The 17,761-nt window shown below is 34.6% G+C and overlaps 1 protein-coding gene across 4 annotated transcripts in view; it reads left to right on the top strand.

Moving 5' to 3' along the window:
- Nucleotides 1-17,761, top strand: part of LOC117182856 (four and a half LIM domains protein 2) — a 912,604-nt gene that overhangs the window by 783,231 nt on the left and 111,612 nt on the right. For all 4 annotated transcript variants that reach the window (XM_033375978.1, XM_033375970.1, XM_033375992.1 and 1 more), the window contains one exon: nucleotides 7,797-7,971. In XM_033375978.1, the coding sequence (XP_033231869.1) occupies nucleotides 7,797-7,971 (175 nt within the window). The remainder of the gene's footprint in view (nucleotides 1-7,796; nucleotides 7,972-17,761) is intronic.

Raw genomic sequence — 17,761 nt, 5'->3', positions numbered from 1 at the left:
AGAATTTCAATCTATTTTATTTTCAAGATTTAAACTTGAAGGGTACACAAAGTACTTAAAGATTTCCCATAGATTTCAAAGATCGCACAAGCACTCCAATAATTTTCCAAAGATTTCACAAACTGCGCAGAAATGTCAAATATTTAGCAAATATTTCGGCTGAGACTTACAAAATTTCACAAAGACTGTAATGATTTTTCACTGATTTAAAAAGCTTCCCAAATATGGCCAAATATTAAAAAAAAAATTAATTTCTAGTAAACAATATTTATTTGTTTACTATAAATTTGAAATGATTTTTTTTTTAATTTAGAAAATTATCTTTGCGAAATATGTGAAATCTTTGGAAAATTATTGAAATGCTTATACGATCTTTAAAATGTTGAATGTATCTTAATTCTTTGTGAAGTCTTTGAAAAATCATCGAAATTTTGTAAAAGCATTTGGAAATCTTTGCAAAACCTTCCTAATTTTTTTGAGATCTTTCGGAAATTATTGAAATCTTTTTACAATGTTTGGAATCTACCAATAATCCGAGATGCTTAGCAATATCAATTTTGTACCTACATTTATTATTCATTATTATTTATAATTTACTATGAATTGTTATTTATATATTTATAATATATATGTGAAAATTTAACATAGAATAAACTGTACACATTGTGCCATTTAATATTATAACTCTATGGTTTGGTTCCCACCTAGAAAAAGTAGGCTTCTCCGCTTCTGTGAATAATATTTTAGAAAAAATATAGAAAAATTATAAATGTCTTTTACACAGGCACACGAAAAAAAGGTCTTATGCATCAGACGAGATAAACATTTCTGTACGTGCTTGGGGTTGCTGAATCCGAATCTGGGGTTTGTTTGACTCGATCAGGTCTCATTTCGTTCCTAACTTTTAAAAAATGATAAAAGTTAGTACATTAATGGAATCACGCAGAAAGCAAAGCAGTTCTATGTTTTCAGGGTCCCTTAGTCCAAATTTAAAGCTCAATTAACTCAGCGAGGTCGCATTCCATTCATAACCTTGAAAAAGTGAATTTAAACACCGAAACACCCTCACGCCCACCTGCAAGGCAGCGCGCCTTCGCTGGCTTCGTTTTACCTCAACAAATCTGAGAACAAATCATTCTACACATCCCCTTTCGAGGCAGTTGTCATCGTCACAGTATATTTCAAGGCAGCAGGATGTTGTGCTGCAGACTGATAGCCATGCTTAAAGAATGACTAACAAGTTCTATATACCGGACGCTGAATACAAACAACTAATGTCGAGAACAGTTTTCAGTAATTTAATTTGTTTTAAGTTATGAATGGAATGCGATTTCGCCGAGTCAAATAACCTTTAAATCTGGACCTAGCGACCCGAAAACATATAACCGCTTTGCTTTCTGGGTGTTTCCCTGACTGCCCTACGGATAGAAATCTCAGAGTATTCTCAGGCGAAATAGCCTGGCCGGTTTGAGACTATCTGCAGGTTCGATTTGAATGATTTAGTCTCAGAGATAGCTACAGTGACTTGGGTCCTTTTCAAGGTTCTTTAGGAGATCTTTTTAAGAGTGACGTGACGGTCATATAATGGTTCTTTTGTATTCGTCACGTACCGGACAGGCAGAATTATTTACAGTGGTTGGCCGTCGCTAACCCGACTCTCCCTTTTACATTTTTCTACAAATTATTATCACTTTTTTTAATTGATGAATTTTCTCATTATACTTATTTTAAATGATAATTTATATACTAATCTACAATTTTTGAGTTAAATTGAAAAATATTTTTTTTAGCGTATCTCATTCCATTGAAGAAAAACGTGTTATGGTTTAGGCTGTTAAATATGAAATTAAAAAAAAAAATTATTCATAAATTGTAATCTGAAAGGTTAACAAAGGACCCGTGAGAATCTTCAGCATATACTCTGAGATTTCTATCGGTAGGGTGTTCCAACTTTCATAATTTTTCTGAGGTTAGGAATGAAATGTGACCTACCCGAATCAAACCAACCCCGGGTTTGGATTCAGCGACCCCAAAAACGTATAGAAATGTTTGTCTCGTCTGGTGGACAAGACTTTTTTTTCGTTTGCCTATGTTATTGGCGAGTTTTCAATTTATAATTCTAAAAAAGGAAGTGCTCAAGAAAAGGAATCAAATTGCACACCCTTCAAGTTTAAACCTTGAAAATAAAATAAATTGAAATTCTATACATTTCCGATTCAATGATATCTAAAATTAGTCAAAGCATGCTTAAATTACATTTTAATTACCTGCATCAATTTCCTGATATAATTGACAAAAGAACGAAAAAAATATTAGGAAAATAGGTCAATAACGTCAATAATGAGTGTCATCTTAAGGTGAATACAAAATTACCAAAGCTCTCCACAGAAATTGATCGGATTAACCAATTTCTTGGTATCCTTTTTTTAATCGGCTCTTCGTTATGCAATGGACCTAATGCAGCATATTAAAATTAAATTCCTTAATACTTTTTTATTTTTTATTTCTCTCAACCGGCTCTAATTCTCTAACAATAGGAAGGTAAAGTGAGCCATGAGAGGCACTCAGTCTACATCCCGGGTGTACGCTATTTACTCAGTCGTCGGAAAAATAACACATTGGACCTCCCTTTTTTACATTTAGAAATGAGCAACGCCGATATTGCGTTTACCATGTGTACACTGACGGTGGCGGTTTGCTAATTTCCAAGCGCATAAAATGCATTGTATTTTCAATTGATTGAAAAAAAGCAACAGAAAGACCATTTTGTGAAAATATCTCTTTGTTTGATTTTGTATGTAGAACTTTATATTATATCGTTAAAATATGATATCAAACAATTAATAATTCTAAGTCAAGAGCTTATTTGTTTAATACATGGATTAAAATTCAAGCATGAGAAAGCGCCTTAAGCCTTAATGATCTGAGAAAAACAAAAGTTTTCTCCTTCGTTAAGTCCTGTTTTTTACATTTCTCTGAAAATTTCCGTGAATTTTCTTGTCAAATTTTCTTGTCATAATTATTTTAAAGAAGTCATAAACACGGAAAACTTAGAAAATAGATAAGTTTAATTAAACGACGCGATGGTGTAGCGTTTTCCATTTCCACGGTCGGTGCAAGATATCCCCAATGATCGGTTGTTACCATCTGTGATGATAATACAGATTCTTGGTAAAATTGACTTTTACTAAAATATACCATCTTGCAAAATATAGCATGTTTCTAAAAAAAGATTATTCTTTCGATCTCTCCAGTTGCTTCCCGGGTAAAAATATTTCAAGTTATTCTGAATGTCTAGCTCGTGAGACGGAACCAGACTATTTTTTATGTCTTCAGACGAATATTTTCGGCTTGAAGACAAAAATGTATGTCTTAAGGCCAAGACCTGTGATGGATAAAAGATCATCCAACTTAAGTACTCACTTCTGAAGGCCCCCTTTCAGAAAGCACAGGAGAAATTCTTCCGCGAACAGATCCTTGATAAGAAGATGCACGACAAGTCAGGCAGAGAAGTTTTCATTTTTGCGTGTTAAAACAGTGTTATTTTCACTTTGCCATACCGTCGCCATATTTTGGGGCGAGCATTTTCCGATGATAACATACATCCAAATTACCATGAGTGCTTTATTACCATCTATGTCACTCTTACGGCATTAGCCCTAATACCGCTCCGCTAAACGCTCATACAGAACTAGAGTCAATTGTACTTGAAAAACATATACCCGACAATTTTTTCTGTTGCGCACACGATGCCTGACATAGTTCTCTTGGACTTCCAGGAACGAATCATGTTTGTTATAGAATTTTTACAACCAGATGACAAGAGCATCGCAGCCAATATTATGTTAAAACAGTCACGTTGATCACCGGCGCTCTTGGATGTACCATGCATTCATATTTTGATAGCCCGTGTCCTCAGGGTTTACGAGACTTTTGCCGGATCGTCGTTTTGGGTACATCGCAGACTGTTGCCGTCTATCTCACAGTCGTGAGACGTGGTTAAAGTCGAGATATTACCGAGACTTCGGCGGTAGCGGGAGCTATTTTCTACAATGGCAACTACTTCCGATGAATTCGCGTGGTTGTCCTTATGAAATTTTTTTAATATATATAATTAATAGTCAGTCATAAGGATAACCGCGGAATTTTGCCGGGAGCCGGTGCTCATCTGAAAAACTCTACCCGCTTCCAGCTCAGGGGATACGGAGCGACTCAAGGACAAACGCCTTTTGCATTTTTCGCAAAAGTGCTCAGTATCTTTTTGATACACAGAAATGATTTTCAGGCTATTAACTATTGAAAGCTTGGTACTTCCAAGAGAGCTAATGACAAAATCTTTCGGGTATAACCGTTGCAACTCCCTTATAAGGTCTTTAAATATCTCATTCTTTTCATTCTGCTTAGCTATGATGCTTTTGTCTGCTAGTGCACAAAACTCGATAACCAACATGGTTCCTTTCTCGAAGTCAATGAGAACTATGTCAGGCCTTGAGTACGCACCGAAACAATTGTCAAGAATATGAAGTTCCAGTACATGCTACACTCCTCATTCTCGGCAATTCACTCGATTTTCCTATGAGCGTTTAACGGAGCGGTATTAAGGATAATGCCGCAAGATTAACGAAGATAGTAATAAAGCGCTCTTAGTATCGCATCGTTCCTTTGGATGTAAGTCGTTTCCGCATGAGTCGGACTAGATATGTTCTGCAGATATCGTCTGGAATATATTGGCTTAAAATGTGACATTGGTGTGCGTAAGTGGCTATGACACCGACTTGACATGCCAAAATGAAACCCTTTATGCCCAAGTTTAATCCGGGCGATTTAAGGAAAGCAAACTTTAGTTCATACTACATCGACTGATCCTCCATATTTCTGTAGAAGATGCCGTGCATGCTCTTGTCGAGGAGCTTTTCACGGAAGTTTTTCTTCCTTCCTTTCTTAACCCGGGTTTTCAGGAGTGAATATTCTCTACAGATAAGATTTTATGCATCTTACTCACCCCTAATATTGAAGTCAAGGCCGAGTGTTTCAGAAGCCTTCCCCGCTGATTTGTAGGTAATCGCTCCTTTGCCCAGTTCTTTGTGCTTCCCGACAATTTTAAGCAGAGGTCCCGTCCATTTGCAACTATATGTGTTTTACCTAGAATAATCTTATTGTGAAGACATTCTAGATTCAGTATTCCGCGACCACCTTGACACCGTCAAACGTAGATTCGCGAAACAGAAGACTCAAGGTGCATGATTTTGTTGGAACTACTCCAAATGAATAAAGCATTACCAGGGAGGTGAGCATGTTTATTGCAGATACTATGTTCCTCGCTGACAGTTTAGGAGACCAAATTTTTATATTTGCTACAAAAAGTATTCCTTATAGATCTTACGTCCTGAAAGTGGCTCTGTGAGACGCGCAGGTATGTATAGATCTCTCCAGCACCAAGGTGTCGTATAGCACGTATGTCGACTGGATCAGGGTCTTCGGGGATGCCATTAGGTTTTCCTCGCTCCAAATAAACCTTGACGAATTTTTGTAACCCAACTCCATTCCAATCTCCTGAGAGTATTTCTCGACAATCTCTACAGCTGGATGTAGTTGCTCTTTATTTTTAGCATGAATCTTAAGATCATCCACGTAAAATACATGAGTGACCTTATGCATTCGATTGTTACGTTTGCCGCAAAAGTACTTTTTGGAAAGGCGAAGTACGAGAAATCGTGGCAATAATGTGAAGCAAAAGAGGAGTGGGCTCTTGGTGTCGCCCTGAAAGACACCTTTCTGAAAGGTGACGTTGTTAGTTGTTACACGATGTTTTTGAGATGAGATAGTAAATCTGGTTTTCCAAAGCGGCGTCAATCTCTCTATGCACCTCACCATGTATGGATGAACCTTTAAGCTTTTCAAAGGACAGATGATAAGTTTATGGTACGTTAAATCGAACGGTTTCCGTTAATCAACCCAGGTTATCCATGGGTTTTTCTAGTGGGATTCTGCGTCTTTGCAGACACATCTATTGATAAGCAAGTTCTCCCGACATCTTTCCATGCCTTTCTTTAAGACGTGTTGTTTGTCTATTTTTTCCACAATGATCCGATTGTCCGAACAACCCTATCATTTTGGATAGATGGTAAGATCTTACGCAATGTGTTCAGACAAGTGATTGGCCTGTAATTCTCCGGGTCAGCTGAATTGCCCATCTTTAGCAGGAGTACTATGCGCCCTTCCATCAATCACTCCAGAATGGGCTCTTTCGACTTTAGATTAGAAGTGAAAATGTGGAACAGCTGGTGGTGGTTCGAAGGAAACGTCTTCCATAAGAAATTCTTGATACCATCTGATGCCAGAGCGGGATAGTTCTTCATGCCTCTTGATACTTTTTTCACCTCCTAGGTAGTGATGAGTGGGAATTATTCTTCAGATGTTATGAGGGCGTTGCACAGCTCCTTGAAGTTATTTATCTTCTTTTTCTGTAAGTGAATAACGCACTTCATACATTTCTCTTCAAAATGATACGACCTCTTCTGGTTTGAACGGATGTTCGAAAGTAACTGGAGGGTCTTTGAAGAGTCGAGATAGTCTTTTGCCACTTTTTGATCAAATCAAAACCAAATAGCTACAGTAGTTCAAAGTCACTCGAACATTTAGAATTTGAAAATTTTAAGGGTCTCAGAATTTCTTTTTAATTTGTATACCCCTGCCCCCGAAATACCTCGATCAAAAAGTCTTATAACACATTTTGATCAACTTAAGACCAAAAAGCTACAGCAGCTTACTTAGAATAGTGTCATTTCTCCTAATTTTTTCACAAAAGGATCCCCCATCATCGCGCTATCGCTTTGAGCGCTGGCATTTCAATCCAGTCTCTTTGAATAATGCCACCCAAATACATGTATGAAAATATACTATGTGCCGGACTAATGCTTTCTAGTACATATATTAATTAATTAAATACTTATCGAATTAATGCTTTTACGAAAACGACTCTTGTTTGCCGACTCAAAATCGATAAAAAAACATCCAAACATTTACACTTTTTACTTGCGGAGGAAAAAATAAATAAAATTAACGAGCGCAACTATTTACAGAGAACGGGCGCGAATTAAATGGCACTTCCAAATGTTAAGAGTGGGAGAAGGTAAGTTCCATGAAAAATACTCCCCTACCAGCACGCGTCCGGTACTATTCAAAGAGCAGACGGTATAACACTTTTCAAAGCAGGTATTTTGGCGAAGAACAAAACTCTATACTGAACTTCTAGGACTCTTAACAGTTTTAAGGTAGTTTTAAGGTAGTTGTCGCGTGACAATTACCTTAAATTCAAAATTCGTTCGTCACTTTGACCTCAGTGTCTACTCAAAACTCAAGAAAAATTACACTTTTTCAAAAGTGGAGGGGAGCGTGAACTTAGCCCCTCCTTTTTAAATATCAATTTTGGAGTCACTTAAACGTCAGAACTATTTTCAAAAATTATGGACGCAAGATAAATTCTTCTTCGAGACTCAAAGATTCTCCATAGAATTCACTCCAGAGTAGTACATTATTACCCATTTATCGATTACCCAGCCGAACGTTACTCCATACTTTAGCTGACTTTACCCTGCTTTAAGCATTACCTGCAACATTTTTTAACCATAATTTTTCTTCTGACTGTTTTATCCTAAATATTTGATCCGAACATGATCTGCATGACATATAACATAACATATTAGTACTAATGTAAAGAACTTTATATATATTGGATAAATACACATATATAATAGATTAATATATATTTATAAGAATATCCATTGATGTTTCAGGATCTTTCTTATAAGGACAAGCACTGGCATGAGGCTTGCTTCCTTTGTAATAAGTGCAGAGTCTCATTGGTTGACAAACAATTCGGAAGCAAGGTAGATAAAATCTATTGTGGTAACTGCTACGATGCACAGTTTGCCAGTCGCTGTGATGGCTGTGGCGAAATCTTCCGTGCTGGTAAGAAATATTGCATTCAACTATAACTGACGGGTGTTGGTCCAGGAGCGTCTATTAGTCTACATGTTTTCGAAAGCGGATTTATTTCATCGAAATATCTTTAAAAATCAAAAACACAATTAGTCCAGGTATCTGAAAAGTGGTTCCCGAAAAAATTATTTTTGCAATATATTTTTAATGACAAAGCTTAGTTAAAGGGTCCTTTTTAACGTATCAAAAATTCTAGAACAGATCTATTGCCAAACCGGACTTTTCTTTAAAGTTTCAGAAGTTACTTTTGCTCCATCTACAAATAATCGTTTGGAAACGATGTACAACGATTAGGAGGGATCAAAAGTTGAATCGGTTTAAATTGTTGCTGATTGTTTCAATTGTTCCCAATCGTATTCACTCATATTGAATTAAGTAAATGCACTTGCATGCAATGCGCCCTCTGCAGTTTTCATTTGTAACACACATGGCGCCTACGCTTTAAATGGTTAGAAATAAAATTTTTAATAATTTAACATAAATTTTAAGAACAAAAATTAGAATGCTTGTTCAGGCGATATACCTAATTAAAAATCGAAAGTATCTGGGTTATAACTACATGCAAAAATCATGCCGTTTCATGTATAGTAGTTTGATTTAGAGGGTATATTGTTATACAACGTTTATCTACTTCTGTTTATATTCATATTGTTGAAATTTGTTTATTTGAAAGTGTGAAAAACCGCATTTAAATAATTATAGCAATATCAAAATGATGCAGTAACAATCTTAATCTTTAACTCAGAATAATAGATACCCAAATGAAAACTATTGGAATCATTATGGAACGTAAGAAGGCGCCAATATTTTGAAACTTAGACCAAATAAATTGTAGGTAACTCATTCAAATTTTTTAAATTATAGTAGAAAAACTTATCCAATACTTTTAATTTCACACGGCATAATTTTTAAATAAACAAAGTTACAGGCTTCTGAATCCATGTTGTACAATTCTCAATGCTTTATTTAGTAGAAGTGTCTAGAAGGCTTGTAATTTTTACATACATTACTGAACGTTTGAACTCCTAATCCCCGGGTTTAAATGTTTTAGTTACACATTTAAAATGCTTACAGTTAAAAAAAACTTCCACTTTGAATGGTTTGATTTGCAATTTAGTCTTAAGTACTTAAAATAAAAATGGTTCAGCTTTGAAAACTTAAACACTGAGTTTTATTCTGTTCTTTTATTCTGTTTACATTTTTTTGAACCAGGAAATGATTCCAAATTCTTTCTTTGATTTTATTGGCTATCTTATGAATACTAAAAAAAGGAAATTTACTGTTGAATTGAGATAGTGGAATTCATAAAAACTTTTGTATAATAAGATGAATTTATGTGCTAATAATTAAAAATTTAGACTTCTTACTGATAGAAAAATCTTTTATATATAATAGTATTTCTTAATTGTTTAACTTTATTCAGATAGTAACAGCCTGGAATTTCTTAAAAGAATAAAATAATACGTCAATCGATTTTCTGAGGTTACACGTTCTTAAAATATTTGTTTAATTTTTTTTTATCTCCCTGGCGGACCGAAGGAACCGAAAGGAGCCTCTACAATGTACCCATAAAGACCCATTCAATGGAAATCAATGGAAAAATACGTATCATGCATTATCAATGAATTGCATATAATTACTTGGGACAAAAATGTAAAAATATATATATTTTTTTAATTAATGCAAAATGATTCCACTATTATTTATTCTGTAGAAATTTCGTGGTGGGACACACAGGAATCGACGTATTTTCCAAAAACATACGTAACTTTTTAGTTTTCAGTCAAAAATGCAACAACAAGAACTTATTTTAAAGCCTTGAATTCCCAAAATATTTGGACTGAAAAACTTTCTTTCATATGTACGCAGATTTTTATAGATTCGATTTCATCATCTGGCATCTTTGACGACAATTGAATCTGGGACGATTTATTTCGGAAAAAGTAACTCCACTTTTTGCCCCTAAAAACAGGCAAAAAAGATCAATTTTGAGGTGTCATAACTTATGACTTATTGCATGAACATAATTGTTTTTTCTTTGAATTAAGTTTTCAAGTTCTGTCTTTGAAAAATGACAGCAAATTGAGACTACTTTCATTTATCTATGAAATAATTTTCCATGTGTAATCAGGTGTGTGTGCTACACAGTGTTTCTTAAAAATTAGTGATTTTCTCCTAAACATCCAAAAAAGTGGGGATTTTTTAAAATACAATAACTCAAAACCTATTTAGGACAGAGTATTCTTATTTGTTTAAGTTTTTTTCATAATATTGTTCTCTTTCTGTTTATTATTAAATATTTTGCAATGTTAATCATTTTTTCGACGTATTACCTAGACCTAAGCTCTATCTTTTCAAGCGACGCACAGTGGCCGATTCTGGACTCAAGTGTTGATAACTTATGTGTTGTGTCAATTTTGATCCGATTTGAACCGCCCTTTTTTTAAATACTTGTGAATACCTTTAGTTTAAAAAAACACAGCGAGAAATAGGTTTCGATTTGTCAGAACGCTGCCTAAACTAAAAAACTACCGGAAATCATCATAGCCAATAAACTAAAAATGCCCGTATTGAGCGCCGATTATAGATGGCATTAAAATAACAATGAAATTGTAAAATAAGTTAAAAAAGAGAGTACCATTATTTTTTGTTTTGCCATTTCGACTTATTTCCTAAAAATAGTTTAAACAACATATAGCGAAATTAAAAAACTTTTTTCAAAAAACTAATAGTACCAATCGATTTTACGGAAAAAATAACGACGAAAATGTATATGACGCTTTTTTGTTAGAGCTCATTATGTTAGTGTAAAATCGTTATAAACAATTTCGTCGTACAGGGGCAAATAGAGGAATCATATGCGGCCCTGATTTCACGCCACTCAAGTCTACGAAAACTTTATCAATGTAATTTAGCATTTAAAACACAATAGTTTTCAATTTTAGCTGTTACTTTTGTCATTATTCAAACAAAATCATTTAAATAAATAATCAAAAAATTCCAACATTTTTTTCGAAAAAACAAATTGTCAAAAATGGCTTATGTTATTTTGTTTAAATAACTGAAAAACAAGAGACAAAACCAAAAAGGGTCGTATTTTTAATGCTAGTGCGTTTTTAATAGCTAGCTATGACTTGATTGGCGTGAAATCGTGGCAGAATATGATGCCTCTATTTGACTATGTATCACGCAATTATTTATAACAATTTTATAGGTTGAGTGATCCAGTGGCTGAACAGTCACCATTGTTTACACTGCTTTTACAAAAAAATTGTTTACCTTTTCTGCATCAAATTTGTGCTGTTATAGTTGTAAGATATTATTATTCAATTTCCCACAAGGTTTTTTCACAAAAAGTACGTTTTTTATTAATAAATGAGTGTTCACGTACGGGACCTTTAAATTGCCCGTGTTCCAGTGAACGAACGCTGGGTTCATTTATTGGAGCAAAACTGTCACCCCGCAGGTCCAGTGAATGAACAGCAGGTGACGGAGACCTGGATGTTGTTTCATTACATATAAATAAGTTTGTTTCAATTAATGAGACTATAAATATCGAAGCAATAAATATAAATATAAACTATAAATATTTATAGTTTAAATGTATATTTTTATGTTTAGAACATCAAAAAAGTACGCACGAACTAAATTAAAGGTAAGGCAACTTTGAGATTAGAAATTTAATGCTTTTTTGCATTTAGAAAACGCTATTTAACTATAAAAAACATTAATTCATGGTAGGTACTACTGCGTACTATTCAATATATATTTATAAATGTTTAAAGAATTTCCATTTTTACAACACTGTGATTTATAATTGTATTTGCTAATTTAACCTAAAGCAACATAGTAAGGTGTTGTACTATTACAAATGTTATGTGTCCCAAAAATCGAAGTTTTCTATTGTAGTCACTAGATAAAAGTTGTCTATTTTTAAACGAAAAGTTGTATTTTTTGTAAGGTTAAAAGAACTGATAGAAATGTTTTAAAAATAAATATTGCAATAAAAAATTAGGAAAAGTTAACCTAGTTCTGTGTTCAACTTTTGTATTCCCTCCTTTCTTTATATCTAAATGGCTTGTGGTTTGTATTGAAATAATACACGGGAAAAAAATTCTTGAGGCGAACGAGTGAATCGAGAATATATTAAATTCAAAGAAAGTGTACGCTTGGATTAGGTAAAACGTTTAGTTAGAAGAGTTAAACATTTAGTTACTTTATGTAAATTGTTCTCGTAAATCAGGAATTTGGACAAAATTGCTAAGTTCGAAAGTTTATTATTTTCGACAGATTATATATAATTGTATTATCTTCAGATTAGAAAAAAAATTTAGTTGTTATAGAAATATATTAACTTACAGTAGCCAATTTTTCGTTTGGTATCGCGAAAATGAATTTCCCTGAAATCCGTGTAATACATTTAGAGGTCAAGTTTGTTGTTTTTATCGCGTTTCTTGATATTTCAATATAGTTATCGCCTACAATCAAAACAAATGGAAATTATTATTACTGCATCATAAGCTCCATTTAATATTAACAATCGCGCTTTGTCCAAGTAAATTAGACCGTCGCCATTACATTTCGCTGCTCCCATAATGCACCGGCGCACTTCCGATAATTGCTTCAGACACCTATTCTCAATATCCCTATTATAGCTATACTTATTAGGGGTTTGACTATACGATATCCCTGGTATATGGAAAATGGTCAAGGATATTCATTTTCGCTGATCCAGAGATCTTTCTAAATTCCTTCGTTCGTTTTCAGCTAAATGTTTGGCTATAATAAGGAATAATATCCCTGTCACAGCTCAATTTTTTTTACCGTGTACATCTAATGAATTCGCAACGCTTTCTAATATTTTACATTATTTAAATGCTGATTTTGTAATGTACCTATGTAATTTTATACCTAAATCCTAATTCCAATTTGCAGTGATTATAGTGTTCATTCACTGGTGCTCTGCTCTTCATTCATTGGCTCATAGTGTTCATTCACTGGTGTTTTCGTTAATTTTGCACTATTTAATTATTTTTTATAAAGCTTTTTGGTGAAAACAAAATTTGTTTATCGGATTATGAAATTTGAACCCTTAAGAATCTATTTTCGAAAGTTTTTTAAGAATAATAAATTATTATAACGTGAAATGGACTAGTTGTAATCAGTGATTTCCTTAAGTGTTCATTCACTGGATCACTCACCCTAGTATCAAAATGATCTCTGGCAGAAAAACGTGAATAATATTTGCATCATGATTTTTCCCGTAGAATCAATTGCTGCTATTTTTTTCGAAAAAAATGTTGGAATTTCGTTTATTATTTACTTGAATAATTTTGTTTAAATAATGAAAAAAGTAACAGATAAAATGTTAAGTTATTGTGTTTTCAATGCTAAATTACATTGATAAATTTTTCGTAAACTTAAGTGGCTTTAAATCGTGGCCGGAAATGATTCCTCTATTTGCCCTTATACGTCGAAATTGTTTATAACGATTTTACAGTACCATAATGAGCTATGGCAAAAAACGCCATATACATTTTCGTCGTGATGTTTCCCGTAGAATCGATTGGTACTATTAGTTTTTTTGAAAAAAAAAGTTTTTTCATTTCGCTATATTTTGTTTGAACAATTTTTTGAAAATGAGTCAAAATGGAAAAACAAAAAATAGGGGTACTCTTTTTTTTTGACTTATTTTACAATTTCATTGTTATTTTGATGCCATCTATAATCGGCGCTCAGTACGGGAATTTTTAGGTCACTGGCTATGATGATTTCCAGTGGTTTTTTTAGATTAGGCAGCGTTCTGATCAAAATTGACACTACACATAAGTTATCAACACTTGCATCCAGAATCAGCCTCTGTGCGACGTGCGTGACCTGCATATTATATAAAACTGTACTTCGCAGTAAAAGAATTGTGTTAGAGTATTAGGCCTAACATTATATATAAGAAACAAAATCGAGGCGCATGCGCGGTCGCACTTATTTAAAAAGCGACGGAGATATGCTGAAGTTTTCAGTGAGGAACGGCGAGGAATACAAAAAGATGGAGGCTGCCGGTATGTTAAAGAGGCTTGGGCGTATGGTGTTGAATGAAGTGAGGGGAACCTGGGGGGGGGGGGGCACGTTTCACTTAAATATCTATTGCTACTTATTTTTTTATAATCAAACATATTACAGTTTCATCTAAGTAAAAGAGTAAGAAGTCGCGAAGAAGTCGTCTAAAAAATGCGATAGTAAAAATTTATTAATTTCAGCTAAGCGCTTCGTGTGAACGTGAGTCCCTTTTTGCAATTTTCTCTTGATTTCAGTCGTCAATCCCTTGTTTTTATGAAACTAATATATTCCTGGAAATGAAAAGTATTTGTAAATATTTTATTTACGGGGACTCGTGATTTTGTTCCAGAAGTTAGTCGATTTTGCTCAGTAGTTCCATAAGACTACGTGTTAAACGGACACTTTTCCGGTAGCGATTTTTTCGAAAATGACGTCGTTAACCATAGAATTTTTTAAAATAAATTCGGCATACTTCATATAAATAATCTCCAAGTTTTAGAGTCATCAGTAATTTTGTTGTTGTTGAAAAAACGCCCAAGACTCCTTAAGTGGCTGCTCCGACAGCTCTGTTTTTCTCGTTTGTTTAAGATTGTTTTCGCGTTTAAAAAATCATCCAAAATGTTCGAAAATGTAATTATCATAAAATGTAAGAATGAGTAAGTGCCACATTTCTTTCAAGGGTCTTTACATGCGCTTGATTCGCCGACTTGAAAAGAGAGATCACGTTTAATCCACCACCAGCAGAATACGCTTTCCATTTTGCGCGTCTCTACCAAAAAGAATACAGTACATGCCATGTAGAAGAGCCGTCTTCATGGCTTGGGAAAAATTTTCGGAACTCTTGATAGGCTCGGGAATTCGGCTCCCGCCTACCACTCGTTCCGAAAACATTCTCTTCAACATGAAAAAATTGGGCTATACTTCTATCTATGTTTGAATCTATATATTCTAATCTATATTTGAACTATATTTGATTCTATCGAAAACCGCACGACTTTCGCGTGAATCGCCACTTTTTCATATTTTTTTTATGTTTGTGATCCATTCTTGTATTTCTTGAAATTTTTATCGTTTATTAATAAAATATGTCTTATTTTTATCAGAAGTGATAACTTCAAATCATTTAAATTGATGTGGTTATTTTTTTACCACCGGGCAAATAAAAATCCCATTAAATTAACCGCGTTTCAGTCACCCACGGTTTAGGCACTCCTAGAACTGCTGACCCACGAAGTGTATCAGGTAGGCACGGTGAGAGCGGTTTCGAATTTCGCCATGGAAGGGCCACAGTGCACGAGTACTCAATCCGGTATATTGCGCAAGATTATATATTCCAATTGGAAACGATTCAGACAGCCCTGACTGTTTACATTTCAATTGCTATTTCTGTGTGATTTTTTGTTAGCGTTAACAATACTGAAATAAAATAGTATAATCTACAACAAATCAACATTCTAAAGCAATATTTGTAACATTTCTTTAACTGTGGGCTGCCAAAGTTTCCCGGGGGCTATACCAAGAGGTATTCCGCGTTCATATAGGGTTAACTCTCACGCCGTGTCTACAGTCGCGCATCATTTGATATACGATTGACTTTTTCTCATTTTTCTACTCGAAAAACCGACTTGGGCGAATAATTTGTTTAATTTGCTTTGAATCCATTCGTTAATAATAATCATACTTAAATTCGTAGATATTTTCAATAATTAATTATGTACAAACGAAAAAAACGTGGAATACACACTCACATAACTTAGTGACAAATAGTTGGTTCTTTTGTTTAGTTTTTATGTTGAATAAGCGAATAAACGTATTCGCAGTATCCATATCTACCTTTATAACCAACAAGTCGCACTGCAGACTAGTATTCTTTGTAAGTCCTCGCAGGACTTACAAAAACTTATGAACCTCCATAAGACTCTGTACTGGGTTCGTCCCTTATGTTCACTGAGTACTTCTTGGGATAGCCCCTTAAGGAACTTTGTTATTGTATTAAACTCGGGACCCTCAGGAAAGCGGGGACCCTGCGCTTGTGCATATAAGTGTTATTAGACATGTTGACACAAGAGAGCCTTACATAACTGGGCATACCTCAAAACCGCATTCAAGAAGTAACATCACAGAAAGAGTCTCTTTAAGGCAGATACAAGCATCTTGTTCGGAAAATTTAGTTTTCAAATCTATCGGCGTTGAACAAGATATCTGCGGCTAACATGCTTGCCGTCTTGGTTCTACTCTACTATTTTGGGGTGGATCAATGGACAAAGAACAAGCTTAAGGCCCTTGACATCGCCACACGTAACATCATGCATATGAGCTTTCATATCAATTCGCCTGTTCTGCCGTCAAGGTGGACACAGACTTCTGAATCTCCAGTGTCTTCATAGTTGAATTGTTCTAAATACATCTTACATCCTTACAATTGGCACAGATTCTCTCCTAAAAATGGCCAAGAACAACGAGACGATTGGCAAAGGAGCGTTCCTTTGCAAAGCCGCGGAGCAATCAGCAGAGACCCTTGGCCTGCATTTTAACATCAAAAGTGGGGAAAGTGCATTAATCCGTCTAGATGCTTATTTACTTAAAGCTGAAGTAGAGAAAGCAGAGGTTAAAAAATTCCGCATGGAGCTACTTGACAAGAAAATGCACGGAAACTTTTATAGAAATGTAAAAGAACAGTCCTTGTCAAACGAGAAAACTTTTACTTTTCTCATATCATCAGAGCTTAATTTAGGTTCAGATGGGTTCATTTTCGTGTGCTAGGAGTGTGTGATTTCCACGTTAGTATACCGCGACTGCATTCTATGTCAAGAAGTTCCCAGTGAAAGGTGCAGAGCGTTTCATGGATACGATGAGTATCTAGAACACATGCTATTTAGGTGTCCCATTCACGTGGGAACTACGTATTTCTACAGAAATAATGCAGACCTAAGAGTGATTTATAACCATCTTTGTCGCTCTTACCGTGTTGACAGCGACCCTGTGTTGCCAAACGCTCCGAAGGAGATAGAATCAATTGTCCAAAACGAGAAGTACCAACTTTTCTGGAACTACAATTATCGAACAGCCGTCTTCGTAGCATACTGAAGGTCTAAAATCGTTCTCCAAGACTTCGAGAAACGAACTATATTCGTTGTCGTATTCTCGGCTCCGACCGACTACAACATCACTGCTAAGGAGAAGTATGAGGAGAAGAGGTATCAAGACCCCAAAAGGGAGCTGCATTATTATTTATTGGCGTAAACGATAAATATCCTATTGAAAGTGATTTCTATGACAAGAATGTGTGAAATTGACCATTTAAGTGATAATAAATTGTAGGAGATTAGAAATTAGAAATTAGTTTTCAACATGGGAGTTAATTTTTCAACCAAGTACATTTATTTCTTTCCTAAAAGATTAATTTCCAACCGAAATGATGAATAATTAACTGAAATACTTGAATTTTTAACCAAAAAGACGAATTTTTAATTCAGGCGCGAGTAAAAGTGCTTCGAGTTGAGTTCGACGGAGCCAGACTTCAATTTATGTTTTGGAGACAAGTTTCTATGTCTTGAAGACATAAATTTATCTCTTGAGTCGCATTTTTATGACTCCAGCACGAGCTGTTTATAACTTCAAGTGTATACCTGTTCTAATAAAAAGGGTCATTCTGACTATCATAACAGCTAATCTTTGTTAATGATTAAACAATCTTGTATAT

Source organism: Belonocnema kinseyi, chromosome 1, assembly GCF_010883055.1.
Source record: "Belonocnema kinseyi isolate 2016_QV_RU_SX_M_011 chromosome 1, B_treatae_v1, whole genome shotgun sequence".
Lineage (NCBI taxonomy): Eukaryota > Metazoa > Arthropoda > Insecta > Hymenoptera > Cynipidae > Belonocnema > Belonocnema kinseyi.
The sequence above is the reverse complement of the archived record's forward strand: the minus strand, read 5'-3'. Positions and strand labels throughout refer to the sequence as shown.